Source organism: Salvia miltiorrhiza, chromosome 7, assembly GCF_028751815.1.
Source record: "Salvia miltiorrhiza cultivar Shanhuang (shh) chromosome 7, IMPLAD_Smil_shh, whole genome shotgun sequence".
Taxonomy (NCBI): domain Eukaryota; kingdom Viridiplantae; phylum Streptophyta; class Magnoliopsida; order Lamiales; family Lamiaceae; genus Salvia; species Salvia miltiorrhiza.
Window position 1 is genome coordinate 50000083 of NC_080393.1, and position 16642 is coordinate 50016724.

At 37.4% G+C, this 16642-nt stretch overlaps 2 protein-coding genes across 5 annotated transcripts; both read left to right on the plus strand.

Annotated features, from left to right (window-relative positions):
• Nucleotides 1–1426: 1426 nt before the first annotated feature.
• On the plus strand, nucleotides 1427–11434 carry LOC130994647 (uncharacterized). Of its 4 annotated transcripts, none has more exons than XR_009091855.1 (5): nucleotides 1427–2303; nucleotides 4377–4441; nucleotides 5055–5594; nucleotides 10326–10390; nucleotides 11147–11434. XR_009091855.1 is itself a non-coding variant. In XM_057919707.1 (5 exons), exon 3 carries the CDS (start codon nucleotides 6123–6125, stop codon nucleotides 7185–7187), a length of 1065 nt encoding a protein of 354 aa, XP_057775690.1. In that variant the 5' UTR covers nucleotides 1450–2303; nucleotides 4377–4441; nucleotide 6122; the 3' UTR covers nucleotides 7188–8252; nucleotides 10326–10390; nucleotides 11147–11434. The 4 variants fall into 4 exon arrangements, 3 of the variants coding, with proteins under 3 accessions (XP_057775690.1, XP_057775692.1, XP_057775691.1); XM_057919707.1 differs by lacking the exon at nucleotides 5055–5594 and adding an exon at nucleotides 6122–8252 and having other exon boundaries at nucleotides 1450–2303; XM_057919709.1 differs by lacking the exons at nucleotides 5055–5594; nucleotides 10326–10390 and adding an exon at nucleotides 6122–8252 and having other exon boundaries at nucleotides 1450–2303.
• Nucleotides 11435–15181: 3747 nt separating this feature from the next.
• Nucleotides 15182–16413, plus strand: LOC130994336 (uncharacterized protein At2g29880-like). The gene is made up of 4 exons (XM_057919384.1): nucleotides 15182–15265; nucleotides 15349–15937; nucleotides 16156–16271; nucleotides 16396–16413. Exons 1-4 carry the CDS (start codon nucleotides 15182–15184, stop codon nucleotides 16411–16413), a joined length of 807 nt encoding a protein of 268 aa, XP_057775367.1.
• Nucleotides 16414–16642: the final 229 nt, after the last annotated feature.

The window sequence follows — 16642 nt, forward strand, 5'->3', positions numbered from 1 at the left end:
GAAAACCTTGAAAGCTTTCAGAGATCTTCTTAGCGTTGAACTATTTAATTTTCTTCTTTTAAAGTCTGTTGAAATGTGTTCTTGAGCTTGGTAGCATTAGAATCTTCTAGATTTCGATTGCAATCAGTTTCGCTATCGATTGTGTACATACCGCATGGTATATGTAGAAGGCTATCAAGAAAGAGTCGTAGGAAAACTCGTCCCGAAAAGTTCTTTTTTGTATCTTCGTTGAAAAACTTTTAAGTTGTCGTGAGATGTAACATCAAGTATGCAATATTGTACACAATATCTAAACCTTCAGATTATCTGAATATTTATGTCGTCCTCGTACGGTTCAGCAGAGCACCTTCAGCATCTTCGAAGAGGATTACTTTAGTTGCTTTATCAATTGTATTGTATTAAGTTGATTTTACTTCCTTGCTGATCGTTGTACACTCAGTTCAGCTGAGCGTATATTCTTTGGTTGGGTAGATTCAACATTATTTCTTCTTACTTGTAAGATGATACTTTGTCTTGAGTTCCCCTTAGAATAAGTACCTGCAAAAAGAAACTCAGCTTCCAAACATGTTAGCTTAAGTTAGTTACAATGCTGAAAACATCATCTGAGGTTTCAGATGTAGTTTTGATGATGTTAAAACCTATTCTATGAATTTGAAGCTGAAAAAATGAGAATTTTCCCAACAATTTCCCCATTTTTGATGATGTTAAAGCCTATTCTATGAATTTGAAGCCGAAAAAAAAAATCTAAGCTAATAAGAAAACATGAAAAGGTCAATGCAACAATAAAGAATAAGGAATATAAGTCAGACTCTAGACAAAGAGGGATTGTCGATAGGTTGCCTTTGAAGATAATAAGACTTGCATAATGTTAGGACATAAAAGAAAATACAAGAAATGATCTGTTGATCAGCAGTACTATACAATCTATTACTCCGTCCGCCAAAAGTAGACCAATTGGGCATGGGATTTAATAAAATTGGTGATGATTTTGATGTAGTGGAGAAATGGTCCCACTACTTTATGAGATGTGTGGTTGAAATTGAATTTGAGGTGAGTTTTTTTTGTAAATAAAGAGTGTTTGTAAGGATAAAAGATTAAAGTGGGTGATGGGACCATTTCCATAAGAGGAAATTGGTCTACTCTTTGCGGACGCCCAATATAGTAAAAATGGTCTACTTTTGACGGACGGAGGGAGTATAATTTTCAAGTCTTTAGCCTTTTGGCAGCTCATGCTGCGGCACGCCTATTTGTGTTTAGTTATTCTTTTGGTCAACTTGCTTTGTTAGTTAACCATATGTGCTGAACGAAGTCCTTTCACTGAGAAGTGAAAATTGTTCTTCATCAGTGATATGATCTATCTTCAATAGTTAGTGTAGTAGCCCGCTCTTTTATTTATGATAAAAACTAGTAAATGCAATTTTTATAAATGAATCCAGTTTATGGTCCTGATTTTTTTTTTATCAGAGACGGAGTTATTATTTTAGCTTTATACTTTTATAACGTATAAGAAAAACGCGACGAGGATTATTGAGCCATTCAATAATTTATTATCCAGTTTGATAACTGACTTAGCAAAGTCAAGTTATTAATTTATATGCGATAGAAATAGTATTTCTATTATTTACTTGAAGTCGTGATTAATTTTCGACTTATAAAACGAATTATAAAATATGTAATTCGTAGAGAGTTATAACGAAGCGTCGTTATTTAGTAGAACCCAATATTAGTTTTACAAATACTTGATTAATTAATATTAATCAAGCTAGATGATTTTTTTTATTAGTAACCTCAATTCTATTTACTTTACCATCATCATTATTCTTTCCACTCCCTAATGTCTCCTACACTATCAACATACCATAGCATAATTTAGACCTCAAGCATGAAGCATGTATATACGTTGACCACATGAGTAACATCATAAGCCTCTTTCATACATAGCATAATCAATCAAGAAGACAACCAAATCAATTAGCAAAAGCAAAAGCTCTTCAATCACCAACTCCACTCCACCAACTCCACTCCACCACTACACTCCCACACCCACCTACTCCCTCCACTTAAGTCATTTGGCTGAAACATATCCTCACACAACCTTTAGCCCCACTAAGAAGAGTAAAAGCCTCACTTCCCCTCCATATTCCCTCCATTTTCGTCCCTCCTCCTTTCCTCCACTCTCACAACTTTTCTCCCACCATTATCACACTCCATAGAAGCCCTTGATGCCCCAAGAGAAGTAGCAAAGCAAGGGAGAGCGTGGAAAAACTAGGGCGTAAAGTTAGAGTGAAGGTTGTGCTTCGAGGGTGAGTTTTCTTTGCTTTTTCTCAACTGAAAATGCTTTATGGCCATGGATTTTTACACATATGTGTGCTAAATTATGTGAGGATATGTTTTATGATTTTGGATGATTATTTTGGTAGAGTTTATTGGGTGAAAAACCGTGCATGAGGTAAGGCAGCGAATCTGCCATAAGCACACTGCTCCGACAGTGTTTTGCAAGGCGATTCCAGCCATCCAAACGGTTCCCAAAACTTCCCAAATTAATTGTGTATTATCTTTCATATGTTTTCTATACTTTGGTAAAATCTCAGAAGGTTTGAAGCTCTTATGATTTATTTATGAATTTGTAAACATCACTGCCCATCTGGAATACATTTTTGGTAAACAATCTTTGGGAGGCCATAAGTAAAGTTTCAATCGGTGAAAACCTTTGAAACTTGAATATGTCACTCTAGACTTCCGTATCTTTCTTTTGAAATCGGCCTCACCATTTTTGAGTAAGGGAAACAACCGGTATAAATTCTTGAAATCTAGTTCTTATTCCTTGTACCATCCAGTAGATTTTACAAACCTACGACTTTGAGGTGGCAAATACCGACTTAAATCTTTGATTCTCAAGCCTATCTTTCTACTGAATATTCACTGACATGTTGGGAACTTAATTGTTAAGTTTTAGAATTTTTGGTGAAGCCTAAACTGGTTTTTCCGATTTATGTTCTGAATCTGCCAAACTTGAACTCTTTTTGTGCATTGAACTTTAGATAGTCATATCTTCTAAACCATGAATGTTCTTAGAGTAAATCCAACTGGAGAGTGTTATGATCTCTCCCTAGTTTCCAGATTGACCCTTGGGGTTCCCAGTGGAGTTTTGTAAAGGGAGATATGAATTTTTAAAGAAAGCCCACTGACTTGGTTGTAATCTGGAAATCTGAAATTTTCAGATTTTTGCTTGTTAAATACCCATCTTTGAGAGGGCATATCTTGCTCGTTTGAATTGTTTTTCATTCGATTCAAATTGAAGAATGATCCTTGAAATGTCTAGTTTCCAGAATGTCTTTTGGAGCCTCATTTGGAGATCCGAGGCAGATTTGGTGTCTGTTGCAAAATAACCCCTTAAGAGCTCAAGTTGTTGAATTATTTTCTATGTATCAAAGTTTATTTTAAAGGATGTTTCATGAAAGATTTAGTATATATGCGTAACAAGTTTGGGAATATTTATTTTGAATGAGGTCCGTTCTTTATTTAAATTATGATGGACTTTTAATGAATATTTTTGGGATTAAACTCTTATTTCTGGATTTATATAAATTATTTTTTTTAAGGACTTATAAATATGAATTTCGTAGGCCTACTGACCTACTGTGATCGACGGTTTGTCGATGTCTAATAGCTTTGAAAACTTTATAGCAAGTCCCTACATGAGTCTTGAGTACCCTGGTAAAATTTCAAGCCATTCCAACTTCGTTTGATACTTCTTTAAAATGCGAAACCTAAACTGCACATAACTACCGAGAATTTCAGAGAACAGATGAAAGAGTCATTTATTTCAGTAGCTTCCTGTGTGATCTAGCTTTCCAAATTTTTATGGTATTAACCTTATTGTGTTAGCTAGATATCCACCAAAGTTGAGCCCAGTTTGACAACGTTTACTATTTTTCAAAAATCCAAGTTTTCGATTGTTCAAAACTGCCGAACATGGTAGATCGTGGTAAAAACGTCATATCTCTCAAACCACTTGGAGTTTTCGACTCTACGTTTTTTTATATGAAACTAGATTCGAAGATCTTTCTTTCGGTATGAGTCTCGAGTCCAGGAGATGTCGGAGTCAGAACAGATTAAATTTTGAAGTTGAGTCAGTGTAAAAACAGAGCATGTTTTGATGATGTTTGATTGTGATTCTTATGTGCCTTATGTGTTTGTGTTGCCTATGTGTTTGAATGAGATTAGACGAGGTATGATTGATTTTTGACTGTCTTTAATGTAACGAATTATGGATGCTAGAACCCTAAAACACTAAAAGATACCCTAGGCACGTAGAATTAGACTTTGTCTTATGACAATTACTTCACGAACTTATCGACTCTTCATCAATGAAGGTCCGGGCGACAGAAAGTGAAGCCGAAGAAGAAACGACTCCACGCCAGCTTTAAGAACAATTGAGGTGGGCAATTTCTTACGCGTAAATAAAATGCTATGCATGTGTTATGCTTTAAAATGCAAATTGGATCTTCAAGTATGGTATGCTTTATTATGCTTTACGCTAAATGATTTACGCTTGATTACGCTTGAATGCTTTACGCTGATAAGTTTATGCCTGTGATTGATGCTTGCGTCTGTTGGGGGAGGCCTCCCTCAACAGTACGATGCCGTGTCCGCTGAGGAGGGCCTTCCTCACGGCGCGATGCCCGTGTCCGCTGAGGGAGGCCTCCCTAGCGGCGCGATGCCAGTATTCCAGTGTTACAGCGTCTATTGGGGGAGGCCTCCCTCAATAGTACGATGCCGTGACCGCTGAGGGAGGCCCCCTTCACGGCGCGATGCCCGTGTTCGTTGGGGAAGGCCTTCTCCACGACACGATGCGTGTTGATGATTGTTAATGATGAAGAATGTGCTCATGCTGTTTATGAATATGGAAATGTTTAATGAGCAAAGGATTTGAAAGAAACTCATGCCTCTTATGCGATATTGTGAAATTGTTAATGATGTTATGTTATATGCTTGGCACTGCCCACTGAGTACTCTTGTACTCAGCCCTTCGTATGTTTATGTTTGTGCAGGTTGAGCTGTGATGGGCGATGAAGTGTTGTTGCTGAGTGGAGTTTTTGTTGAACTTAAAGTAGGCTCAGAAAGGATACATGTCTTCATACATGTATCTCAGTTATGCATTCCGCTGTAAACACTGATTATTTCAGTTACACCTTCCGTTGCAAACTCTGATAATGTTTTAGCCAAGCCCCTAACGATGCCTTTTTCCTTTTAAGGAATATAACGCTTATACAAGTTCGTTGAGTACCCTTTTTATGCGAACTATGCCTTTTTCCTTTTTAAGGAATATTTCACGCGTATTCAAGCTCTTTGAGTATTCTTTTATGCACCCCTTTCTAAACCCGCTTCTTAATTTCCCTTCCCCAGTCATGGTTTTCCCGGATTAATTATCCTTAATTAAGGCCGGTCGTGACAGAGTGGTATCAGAGCAGTTCGTTTGCTCTGAGCCTAAGAGTTTATTTAAGCCAAACTTAGAATGGATCACTAAAGTGTCTAGAATTCAATCGACAAAGCTCAGCACTTCATCGCATCACACTCAACGAAGCAGAATGGTAAGCTATTTCAAATTTTGAGATAATGTTTACAAAAAGTGACAAGTGTGTAACTGTTAATAGCTATGTTATGTTGTTGAATGAAATGATTTATGCAAACACGATTAAGTATGCCTATGGAATGAATTCCTATGAACATAGAGCTATTAAGTTATGAGATCACCACTACGACAGAACATAGAAGCAAACATAGAAGAAATTCGACTGTATCTTTTGGTGGCTATAGTGAAGGCAGCAAGATAAGTGATACGTATAGAATAATTTTTAAGCTCATGATTTTATAGCCGCTATAAATTTCCATGACTTATGCCTAAGTATCCAATTTAGATGATGTGATATTATATGCTTAAGAATTGTTATGACTCATAGATTTGAGATGCTAAGGACCCTTAAAGCTTACTACATCAATGCTGTCATTGGAGTTATGACTTGTTTACAAGTTATAATAAGTTGACCTTACAAGAATTCTTTTGAGGTTTGTATTAGATTATGCTAGAGTGTACTAATTGGCACATATTTGCTACCAGAATGCCGCCTAAGAGAGGACGCCCTGTGAGAAACAATAACAATCGCAGAAACCGTAACGCTGTACCCGAAGAACCACAAGATGCTCGAGGACATAACCCATCCCCTCCGCCTCCGACTAGGAGAGTCGAAGAACTCTTTTTAAGGCAAAATCCACCTACGTTTGACGGAACGAGTGAACCGGCTGAAGCTGAGATTTGGGTGCGTGCAATGGAACGCATTTTCAACTTTCTACGTTGTACTGATGAGGAGCGCCTATCTTGCGTCTCTTTCCAACTAACAGGATCAGCTGACTTCTGGTGGGAAGCACGTCGAAAAATTCTGACACCTGAACAATGGGCAAGTTATACTTGGGAAGATTTTAAGACGGGATTATATGATAAATATATTCCGAAAAGCTATAGGAAGAAGAAAGAAGCTGAGTTCTACGAGTTGAAGCAAGGAAATAAATCTGTGGTTGAATACGACAAGGAATTCTGCAACCTGTCTAGGTTTGCTCCGCAACAAGTGGACACAGATGAGAAGATGGCAGAGAAATTTTGTGCCGGTCTACGGTACGAAATTAAGATGGCTCTAGCAAGCCACGGAGGACTCTCATACACGGAGTCTCTGAACAGGGCACTTGACGTTGAAGCTGCAATGCCGTCGGACAAGTCAGCCCCATTGTTGATCTCAACGCCAAATGATCCACCAGTAGCCTCACATACTCTCAAAGGGAAGCGCAAGTGGGACAACAACGAAGACAATATCAATCAGACTAGTAAGAAAGTGTGGCAAGAATATGAACGGGCCGAACAGTTTATTCAACCAAGGCACGAGGCACAGACTAACCTCGAGCGAACTGGGGGTAACCAAGGTCAGAAAGGAGTTTTACCTTGCCCAAATTGTGGTAAGATGCATAGGGGTATCTGTCGGGCTGGAACTAACGGTTGTTACAATTGTGGCCAAAAAGGTCACTACTCCACGCAATGCCCCAATAGACAACGAGGTTCAGCAGTTGGGAACACCCGCACCCCCTTGCCAGCAATACGTGGACACTTGCGAAATCAGCCTCAATCACATCAGTGAAAATCTTATGGAGACACCGCAGACAAGAAAAGCTACGTGGGAGCTTGAAAACAAGATGAAGGAAAAATACCCCGAACTGTTTTAGCAGAGATATGCAAATTTCGGGACGAAATTTTTGTTAAGAGGGGTAGTATGTAGTAGCCCGCTCTTTTATTTATGATAAAAACTAGTAAATGCAATTTTTATAAATGAATCCAGTTTATGGTCCTGATTTTTTTTTTATCAGAGACGGAGTTATTATTTTAGCTTTATACTTTTATAACGTATAAGAAAAACGCGACGAGGATTATTGAGCCATTCAATAATTTATTATCCAGTTTGATAACTGACTTAGCAAAGTCAAGTTATTAATTTATATGCGATAGAAATAGTATTTCTATTATTTACTTGAAGTCGTGATTAATTTTCGACTTATAAAACGAATTATAAAATATGTAATTCGTAGAGAGTTATAACGAAGCGTCGTTATTTAGTAGAACCCAATATTAGTTTTACAAATACTTGATTAATTAATATTAATCAAGCTAGATGATTTTTTTTATTAGTAACCTCAATTCTATTTACTTTACCATCATCATTATTCTTTCCACTCCCTAATGTCTCCTACACTATCAACATACCATAGCATAATTTAGACCTCAAGCATGAAGCATGTATATACGTTGACCACATGAGTAACATCATAAGCCTCTTTCATACATAGCATAATCAATCAAGAAGACAACCAAATCAATTAGCAAAAGCAAAAGCTCTTCAATCACCAACTCCACTCCACCAACTCCACTCCACCACTACACTCCCACACCCACCTACTCCCTCCACTTAAGTCATTTGGCTGAAACATATCCTCACACAACCTTTAGCCCCACTAAGAAGAGTAAAAGCCTCACTTCCCCTCCATATTCCCTCCATTTTCGTCCCTCCTCCTTTCCTCCACTCTCACAACTTTTCTCCCACCATTATCACACTCCATAGAAGCCCTTGATGCCCCAAGAGAAGTAGCAAAGCAAGGGAGAGCGTGGAAAAACTAGGGCGTAAAGTTAGAGTGAAGGTTGTGCTTCGAGGGTGAGTTTTCTTTGCTTTTTCTCAACTGAAAATGCTTTATGGCCATGGATTTTTACACATATGTGTGCTAAATTATGTGAGGATATGTTTTATGATTTTGGATGATTATTTTGGTAGAGTTTATTGGGTGAAAAACCGTGCATGAGGTAAGGCAGCGAATCTGCCATAAGCACACTGCTCCGACAGTGTTTTGCAAGGCGATTCCAGCCATCCAAACGGTTCCCAAAAATTCCCAAATTAATTGTGTATTATCTTTCATATGTTTTCTATACTTTGGTAAAATCTCAGAAGGTTTGAAGCTCTTATGATTTATTTATGAATTTGTAAACATCACTGCCCATCTGGAATACATTTTTGGTAAACAATCTTTGGGAGGCCATAAGTAAAGTTTCAATCGGTGAAAACCTTTGAAACTTGAATATGTCACTCTAGACTTCCGTATCTTTCTTTTGAAATCGGCCTCACCATTTTTGAGTAAGGGAAACAACCGGTATAAATTCTTGAAATCTAGTTCTTATTCCTTGTACCATCCAGTAGATTTTACAAACCTACGACTTTGAGGTGGCAAATACCGACTTAAATCTTTGATTCTCAAGCCTATCTTTCTACTGAATATTCACTGACATGTTGGGAACTTACTTGTTCAGTTTTAGAATTTTTGGTGAAGCCTAAACTGGTTTTTCCGATTTATGTTCTGAATCTGCCAAACTTGAACTCTTTTTGTGCATTGAACTTTAGATAGTCATATCTTCTAAACCATGAATGTTCTTAGAGTAAATCCAACTGGAGAGTGTTATGATCTCTCCCTAGTTTCCAGATTGACCCTTGGGGTTCCCAGTGGAGTTTTGTAAAGGGAGATATGAATTTTTAAAGAAAGCCCACTGACTTGGTTGTAATCTGGAAATCTGAAATTTTCAGATTTTTGCTTGTTAAATACCCATCTTTGAGAGGGCATATCTTGCTCGTTTGAATTGTTTTTCATTCGATTCAAATTGAAGAATGATCCTTGAAATGTCTAGTTTCCAGAATGTCTTTTGGAGCCTCATTTGGAGATCCGAGGCAGATTTGGTGTCTGTTGCAAAATAACCCCTTAAGAGCTCAAGTTGTTGAATTATTTTCTATGTATCAAAGTTTATTTTAAAGGATGTTTCATGAAAGATTTAGTATATATGCGTAACAAGTTTGGGAATATTTATTTTGAATGAGGTCCGTTCTTTATTTAAATTATGATGGACTTTTAATGAATATTTTTGGGATTAAACTCTTATTTCTGGATTTATATAAATTATTTTTTTTAAGGACTTATAAATATGAATTTCGTAGGCCTACTGACCTACTGTGATCGACGGTTTGTCGATGTCTAATAGCTTTGAAAACTTTATAGCAAGTCCCTACATGAGTCTTGAGTACCCTGGTAAAATTTCAAGCCATTCCAACTTCGTTTGATACTTCTTTAAAATGCGAAACCTAAACTGCACATAACTACCGAGAATTTCAGAGAACAGATGAAAGAGTCATTTATTTCAGTAGCTTCCTGTGTGATCTAGCTTTCCAAATTTTTATGGTATTAACCTTATTGTGTTAGCTAGATATCCACCAAAGTTGAGCCCAGTTTGACAACGTTTACTATTTTTCAAAAATCCAAGTTTTCGATTGTTCAAAACTGCCGAACATGGTAGATCGTGGTAAAAACGTCATATCTCTCAAACCACTTGGAGTTTTCGACTCTACTTTTTTTTATATGAAACTAGATTCGAAGATCTTTCTTTCGGTATGAGTCTCGAGTCCAGGAGATGTCGGAGTCAGAACAGATTAAATTTTGAAGTTGAGTCAGTGTAAAAACAGAGCATGTTTTGATGATGTTTGATTGTGATTCTTATGTGCCTTATGTGTTTGTGTTGCCTATGTGTTTGAATGAGATTAGACGAGGTATGATTGATTTTTGACTGTCTTTAATGTAACGAATTATGGATGCTAGAACCCTAAAACACTAAAAGATACCCTAGGCACGTAGAATTAGACTTTGTCTTATGACAATTACTTCACGAACTTATCGACTCTTCATCAATGAAGGTCCGGGCGACAGAAAGTGAAGCCGAAGAAGAAACGACTCCACGCCAGCTTTAAGAACAATTGAGGTGGGCAATTTCTTACGCGTAAATAAAATGCTATGCATGTGTTATGCTTTAAAATGCAAATTGGATCTTCAAGTATGGTATGCTTTATTATGCTTTACGCTAAATGATTTACGCTTGATTACGCTTATTTACGCTTGAATGCTTTACGCTGATAAGTTTATGCCTGTGATTGATGCTTGCGTCTGTTGGGGGAGGCCTCCCTCAACAGTACGATGCCGTGTCCGCTGAGGAGGGCCTTCCTCACGGCGCGATGCCCGTGTCCGCTGAGGGAGGCCTCCCTAGCGGCGCGATGCCAGTATTCCAGTGTTACAGCGTCTATTGGGGGAGGCCTCCCTCAACAGTACGATGCCGTGTCCGCTGAGGAGGGCCTTCCTCACGGCGCGATGCCCGTGTCCGCTGAGGGAGGCCTCCCTAGCGGCGCGATGCCAGTATTCCAGTGTTACAGCGTCTATTGGGGGAGGCCTCCCTCAATAGTACGATGCCGTGACCGCTGAGGGAGGCCCCCTTCACGGCGCGATGCCCGTGTTCGTTGGGGAAGGCCTTCTCCACGACACGATGCGTGTTGATGATTGTTAATGATGAAGAATGTGCTCATGCTGTTTATGAATATGGAAATGTTTAATGAGCAAAGGATTTGAAAGAAACTCATGCCTCTTATGCGATATTGTGAAATTGTTAATGATGTTATGTTATATGCTTGGCACTGCCCACTGAGTACTCTTGTACTCAGCCCTTCGTATGTTTATGTTTGTGCAGGTTGAGCTGTGATGGGCGATGAAGTGTTGTTGCTGAGTGGAGTTTTTGTTGAACTTAAAGTAGGCTCAGAAAGGATACATGTCTTCATACATGTATCTCAGTTATGCATTCCGCTGTAAACACTGATTATTTCAGTTACACCTTCCGTTGCAAACTCTGATAATGTTTTAGCCAAGCCCCTAACGATGCCTTTTTCCTTTTAAGGAATATAACGCTTATACAAGTTCGTTGAGTACCCTTTTTATGCGAACTATGCCTTTTTCCTTTTTAAGGAATATTTCACGCGTATTCAAGCTCTTTGAGTATTCTTTTATGCACCCCTTTCTAAACCCGCTTCTTAATTTCCCTTCCCCAGTCATGGTTTTCCCGGATTAATTATCCTTAATTAAGGCCGGTCGTGACAGTTAGGCAGCAGCAAACACTTGAGCTTTGATCTCTAGTCTGTCAATTCCTCTATATAATTCCGGTGGAGAGAAGATCATCTTCATAGGAGCCTTCAGGTTGACATTGTTCTCAGCAGCAACTTTAAGAATCTTCTAGTGGTAACTTTATCAGGATGTTTCTTCACAAAGTGTAGAAACTGTTCATCAGTATCTTCAACTGCAAAGTTGTGGAAACAATATATGTATTTAATGAAGCCCTATTATTTTAGCATCATGGTTTCCATGATTCATCAGAGATCCATGAGTCCTTGTGATTGGACCTATTTTGCTCAGTAGACTTTTTTGTTTATCGTCATTTGAAGTTTAGAAAGACAGCTCCATCGTCATGCCTTTTATCTTCATTTTGTAGGAAGTTGAACAGTAGTGATAGCCTTTTATCTTCATTTGCAAGAAGTTGAACAATAGTGACAACATCGGAATTTTCAGCAGCAGCAACAACAGTTTCTTCAGAATTAGAAATTGGGTTATGTTCCCATTTAAGAATATCCTCTTCCCCTTTTGAAATAATTGGAGTGGCCAACTTGTCTTTCAGCTGGGAGCTTGAAGGTCGAATTGAAGTTTGGAATGGAAGCGACTCTGGTGGTGGAGGTTACTGATCTGATGTGGATACTTGGGAGGTTTCACATCGTTGAATGCAATCTTCGGCTGATTGTGACATTGAAGAGCTTTTACAGATTCAATCAAAGCTTAAAATTAAAGCATTTATGTTTTGCTGAATCAGTTGACTAGTCTTCTCTTGCATGTGAAGAATAGCAATCTCTTTTTCAATCTGAACAGCTGAGCTTGTAGCATCTTGAGAAGTTTCACCAGCTCTTTGCCATGTTGTTTTCCAATTGTTTTAAGCTTTATATTGACCTTGCTCAGAACGTCTTGGTGTTCAGCTTCAAAATATTCAGCTACTGTCGTGAAATAATCTTTTAGAGCCAAGTGGTAGGAAAAGATTGCTTGAGGAAAGAGTTCAAGTTTTTCTTTCATCTTCTATGTCACAATTGATAATGTATACGTGTCAGCTGCATCGATTGCATTAGCAAACTGAGTTCCCGAATGGTGCGTCTCAGTGGCAGGGGATGCAATAGCCTGAAGCTTTTCATTGAAAACTAGTAATGCCTCAGTCACATTAGGCTTATAAGTTATAAGTATCATCAGCGATTTGCAACATTCCTTGGTGTTGCTCCTCATAAGAGAAGGGAGATAGAAGTGGGTTCAACAACTTGGCAATGACATTGTTAGGAAGTGTATCAGAAAGGTTATTGATGAATAATTCGTGAATAAGAGTTTCTTCTTCAGCTTTTAGTGTTGTTGTTTAACCAGATTATACCAAGATTTCATGTTGGTGCCAATGAAAGGCTTTAACATATGAAATAGAAAGAAAATGTTTTGTCTTGTCATGATAAATTTTAGGATGAGATGAAAGAAAATGGTAGAATTTGTTAAGATATTTTTTGGCATTTTGAGTGAAGCCTATGATGAGAGTAGTGTTATGAGCTGCATACTGACAAATTCTAGATCACCTGAGAAGGGTATAGAAAGAATCATTTGATCCATAAGCTGTGTTGGATCAGATGACTACTGTAAAAAAAAAATGTCTATTTGAGCAGTAGGAACATCACTACATCAGGGAACTAAGTCACATGATCATCAGGATTGATAGTTGTGTTGATGATCAGTGAACAGAAAGAGGGTCTGCAATGGAAGATCCAGGATTTTTAAATTGGGGGTTTAAAAAATAATTTCATAAGCATAAAAGTAAAAGATATGCAAATGTTAAAAATAGTACATCCCAAAATATTGTTAAAAATACAACAGAAAATTACGTAACTATTTAATTTTTCTTTCGACTAGTCTTCATTTCTTCAAAGCGTTTGAAAACCTCGTCATCGGAAACTTGTAGAAACATATCTTTCTCAATGAAAGTAACCAAACTATCATTTAAAACTTGATGCTATTTCACAACTTATTTTTGACATAAGTCATTCCAAAAAACTAAACCTTATTCTTTAGTTGCATATCACTCTTCATTTCCTTTATCCAATATAGAAATATAAATTATAAAATAAAACTAAACATATCCATAGACATATTTAACAATGGTGGGCGTCGTTTTCCACCAAATAATTCCTACAGAATTATCAAGAACTATTAGCATAATGACAAGCAGGGTCGATCCCACAGAGAGCAGATAAAATCATTCAATTCCCTAAAATCTATAATTTTGGTGATGCCACCATGCCTTAATTTTGAGAAAATTAATTATAACTAAGAAATCAATTAACAATCTAGAAATTAATCAATAAAAGATAACTCGGCTCGAATAAATCCACACTAATTCAAAGCTCTGATCATCGACGCAAAGATTAATTAATCCCTATCAACCAACTAGTTATAGGATACTGTGATACGCACTAACATACCCCAATTCTTACTTACTGTGTCGATAGACGGCTGGATACGCCAAAACGTGCCTATTTTTCTTATTAAAATATAACCTAGCTGAATACGCCAGTCATAGATTTAGGGGGGTGTATTCGTTTCGGATTTTTATAGATTTCTGCAGACTTTTAAAATCCGGGTGTATTAGTTCAAGACTTTTAAAAGTCTTTTAAAATCTGGGTGTATTAGTTCAAGACTTTTAAAAGTCTTTTAAAATCTGGGGGTATTCGTTCAATACTTTTAAATGTCTATAAAAATATGGGTGTATTCGTTAATCTACGGACTTTTAAGTTGGAATGACTTTCATGGATTTCGTTCAAAAAATAGTCATTAACAAATCCGACAACACACCACGAGAATTCACAAATCTGCCAAAATCACGCGCTCGCTGGGTTCCAGCGCCCGAGGCAAAGAAGCCAGCGGCCACTGGACCCAGCGCTCGAGCCTGACGATGCCAGCGGTCGCTGGCATGCAGCGGGCGCTGGGCTTCAGCGCAAGGAGAAGCCAGCGCTTGCTGGCATGCAGCGCTCGCTGGGCTCAAAGGTGCCGCTAATCCAACGCTCACTGGGCCCAGCTAATACTTTATAAATAATAGCATAGCCGTCAGTTTCTTCCTCACACCAAATCACGATCCAGACTCGAGAAAAAACAGAATTTTAGGGTTCCGCATTAACTATTAGCAAGGTATTCTCTCATAAATCTTGTATCTTTATATTATTTTGGTATTCAATTTTGCTATTGTATAAACCTTGTATCTTTATAATTTGTTAGCAGCTATATTATATTTTTCTATTGCATGTGAGTTTATTACAGTTTTTGGTATTTATATTTATACTTTCTTTTATTCATTGTTATAGTACTATATACGTATATATATTTTGTGTCTAGTAATATTATCATGGGAGATTCTCAACAACAAGACACGAAAAAGAGGGCAGTCTATGAACCGTGGACTAAGGAACAAAGCGATGTATTGTTAGAAATTTTGGTTGAGTCTGCAAAACGGGGATGGCGTGATAATAGTGGTATATTTAGCAAAGCAACTGTTGAAGAAAGAATACTACCTATTTTTAATCAAAGACTTCGGTGTAATAAGACTTATAACCACTACCTAAGCCGTATCAAATGGTTTAAGACCCGTTGGACTGCTTATTCAACACTCATGAAGTTTAACTCTGGTTTTGGCTATGACAACAAAGCTAAAAAGTTCACGGCCCCGGATGAAGTTTGGGATGCATACTGTCAGGTAACTTGTTAGGAATTATACTTTTGAAACAATGTTATTTAAATAATATAGTTAATTAATAAATGTATTCTTTATTATGTTAGGCTCACCCAAAAGATGCATACTTGCGCCATGGGACTTGTCCGGATTATGAAGACTTGGAAATGGCTATTGGAAACGGTGTGGCGGTAGGGAAAAACTCAATTGGATTGGGTAGTGCTACTGATGCTAGGACACTAGGAGCTGATGAAAATAGAGTTCCGCACATAGAGGAGTTGAATTATGATGCTGAAAATGAAGCGTTTGTAGGTCTTACTCAAGACGATCCGCCATCATCCGGTTCCAAATCACCTTTGGTATTTCCTGAAGTGTCTGTGGAATCCACTCAGAGAAGAGCTCCCGCCAAAAGAAGTAGAGGCCAATTTGAGATAAATTCTGGTCACACTGAAAATAGTTCGCATCAGGAATTCATGGCAGAAATCAAAAAAATCACTACCACAATAGAAGGAGTTCAAAGCCTCTTGGTGAAACGAGATACTATGCTAGAGAAGAAAGAAAGGGAAAAAACTTATACAACTTGGGATGCTATCAAAGAAATCCCATATTTGACTGAAGACGTCCGCACCAAAGCATTTGACTTGCTTGATACCAAGTCCAAAAAAGATGGATTTTTGAGAATGACTGTTGATGAACGTAAAAGATGGATAACTTACAAGATTAGAGAGATTAGGGAATAGTGATGTTTTTTTTATACCCTCTTTATATGAGTACATTGTTTTGTTGGTTTTTTATTTTAAGACTTTATTTTCTTCATTAATGAATAAGTATTTTTTTTTGCATTTTTAGTCAATTGCTTTTATTATTATTTCAATTATTATTTCATTGTTTATATTACATCATGAATTATGAAGATAAAATTGAAGATGAAATTGAAGATGAAATGGAAGATGAACTTGAAGATGAAATTGAAACAGAAATGGAGCTTGAATATTATGATCAGGTTAGGCTTTTGATGGAGGCAACTAAGGCAATTATCATTTTATTGGAAAAAATTATGACGATGCTGATGTGTGTATTTTAGTTACCTAGTTTAGTGTGTGTTTGCTATGGTTTTATATGCTTTTACATGATTTGTGGTATTTTGGATGTAGGAATTGAGCGAAAATTAGAGATGGATCTTGTGGATGAAAGAAGTCGAAGAAATCGAATTTTGCATGGATTTTGATGAAGATGGTGGACTATGGAGAAGAAGTTTAGAGATTGGGCTTGGAATTAATTATCTAGAATTTAATTAAGTCCAAAACTCTTAATTTTAATTATTTCATATGTTTTATTTTGTAAGGGCCGAAGCCCATTAGCAACAACTTAAGGGTTTTAATTCCCCTAGCTTATTTAAAG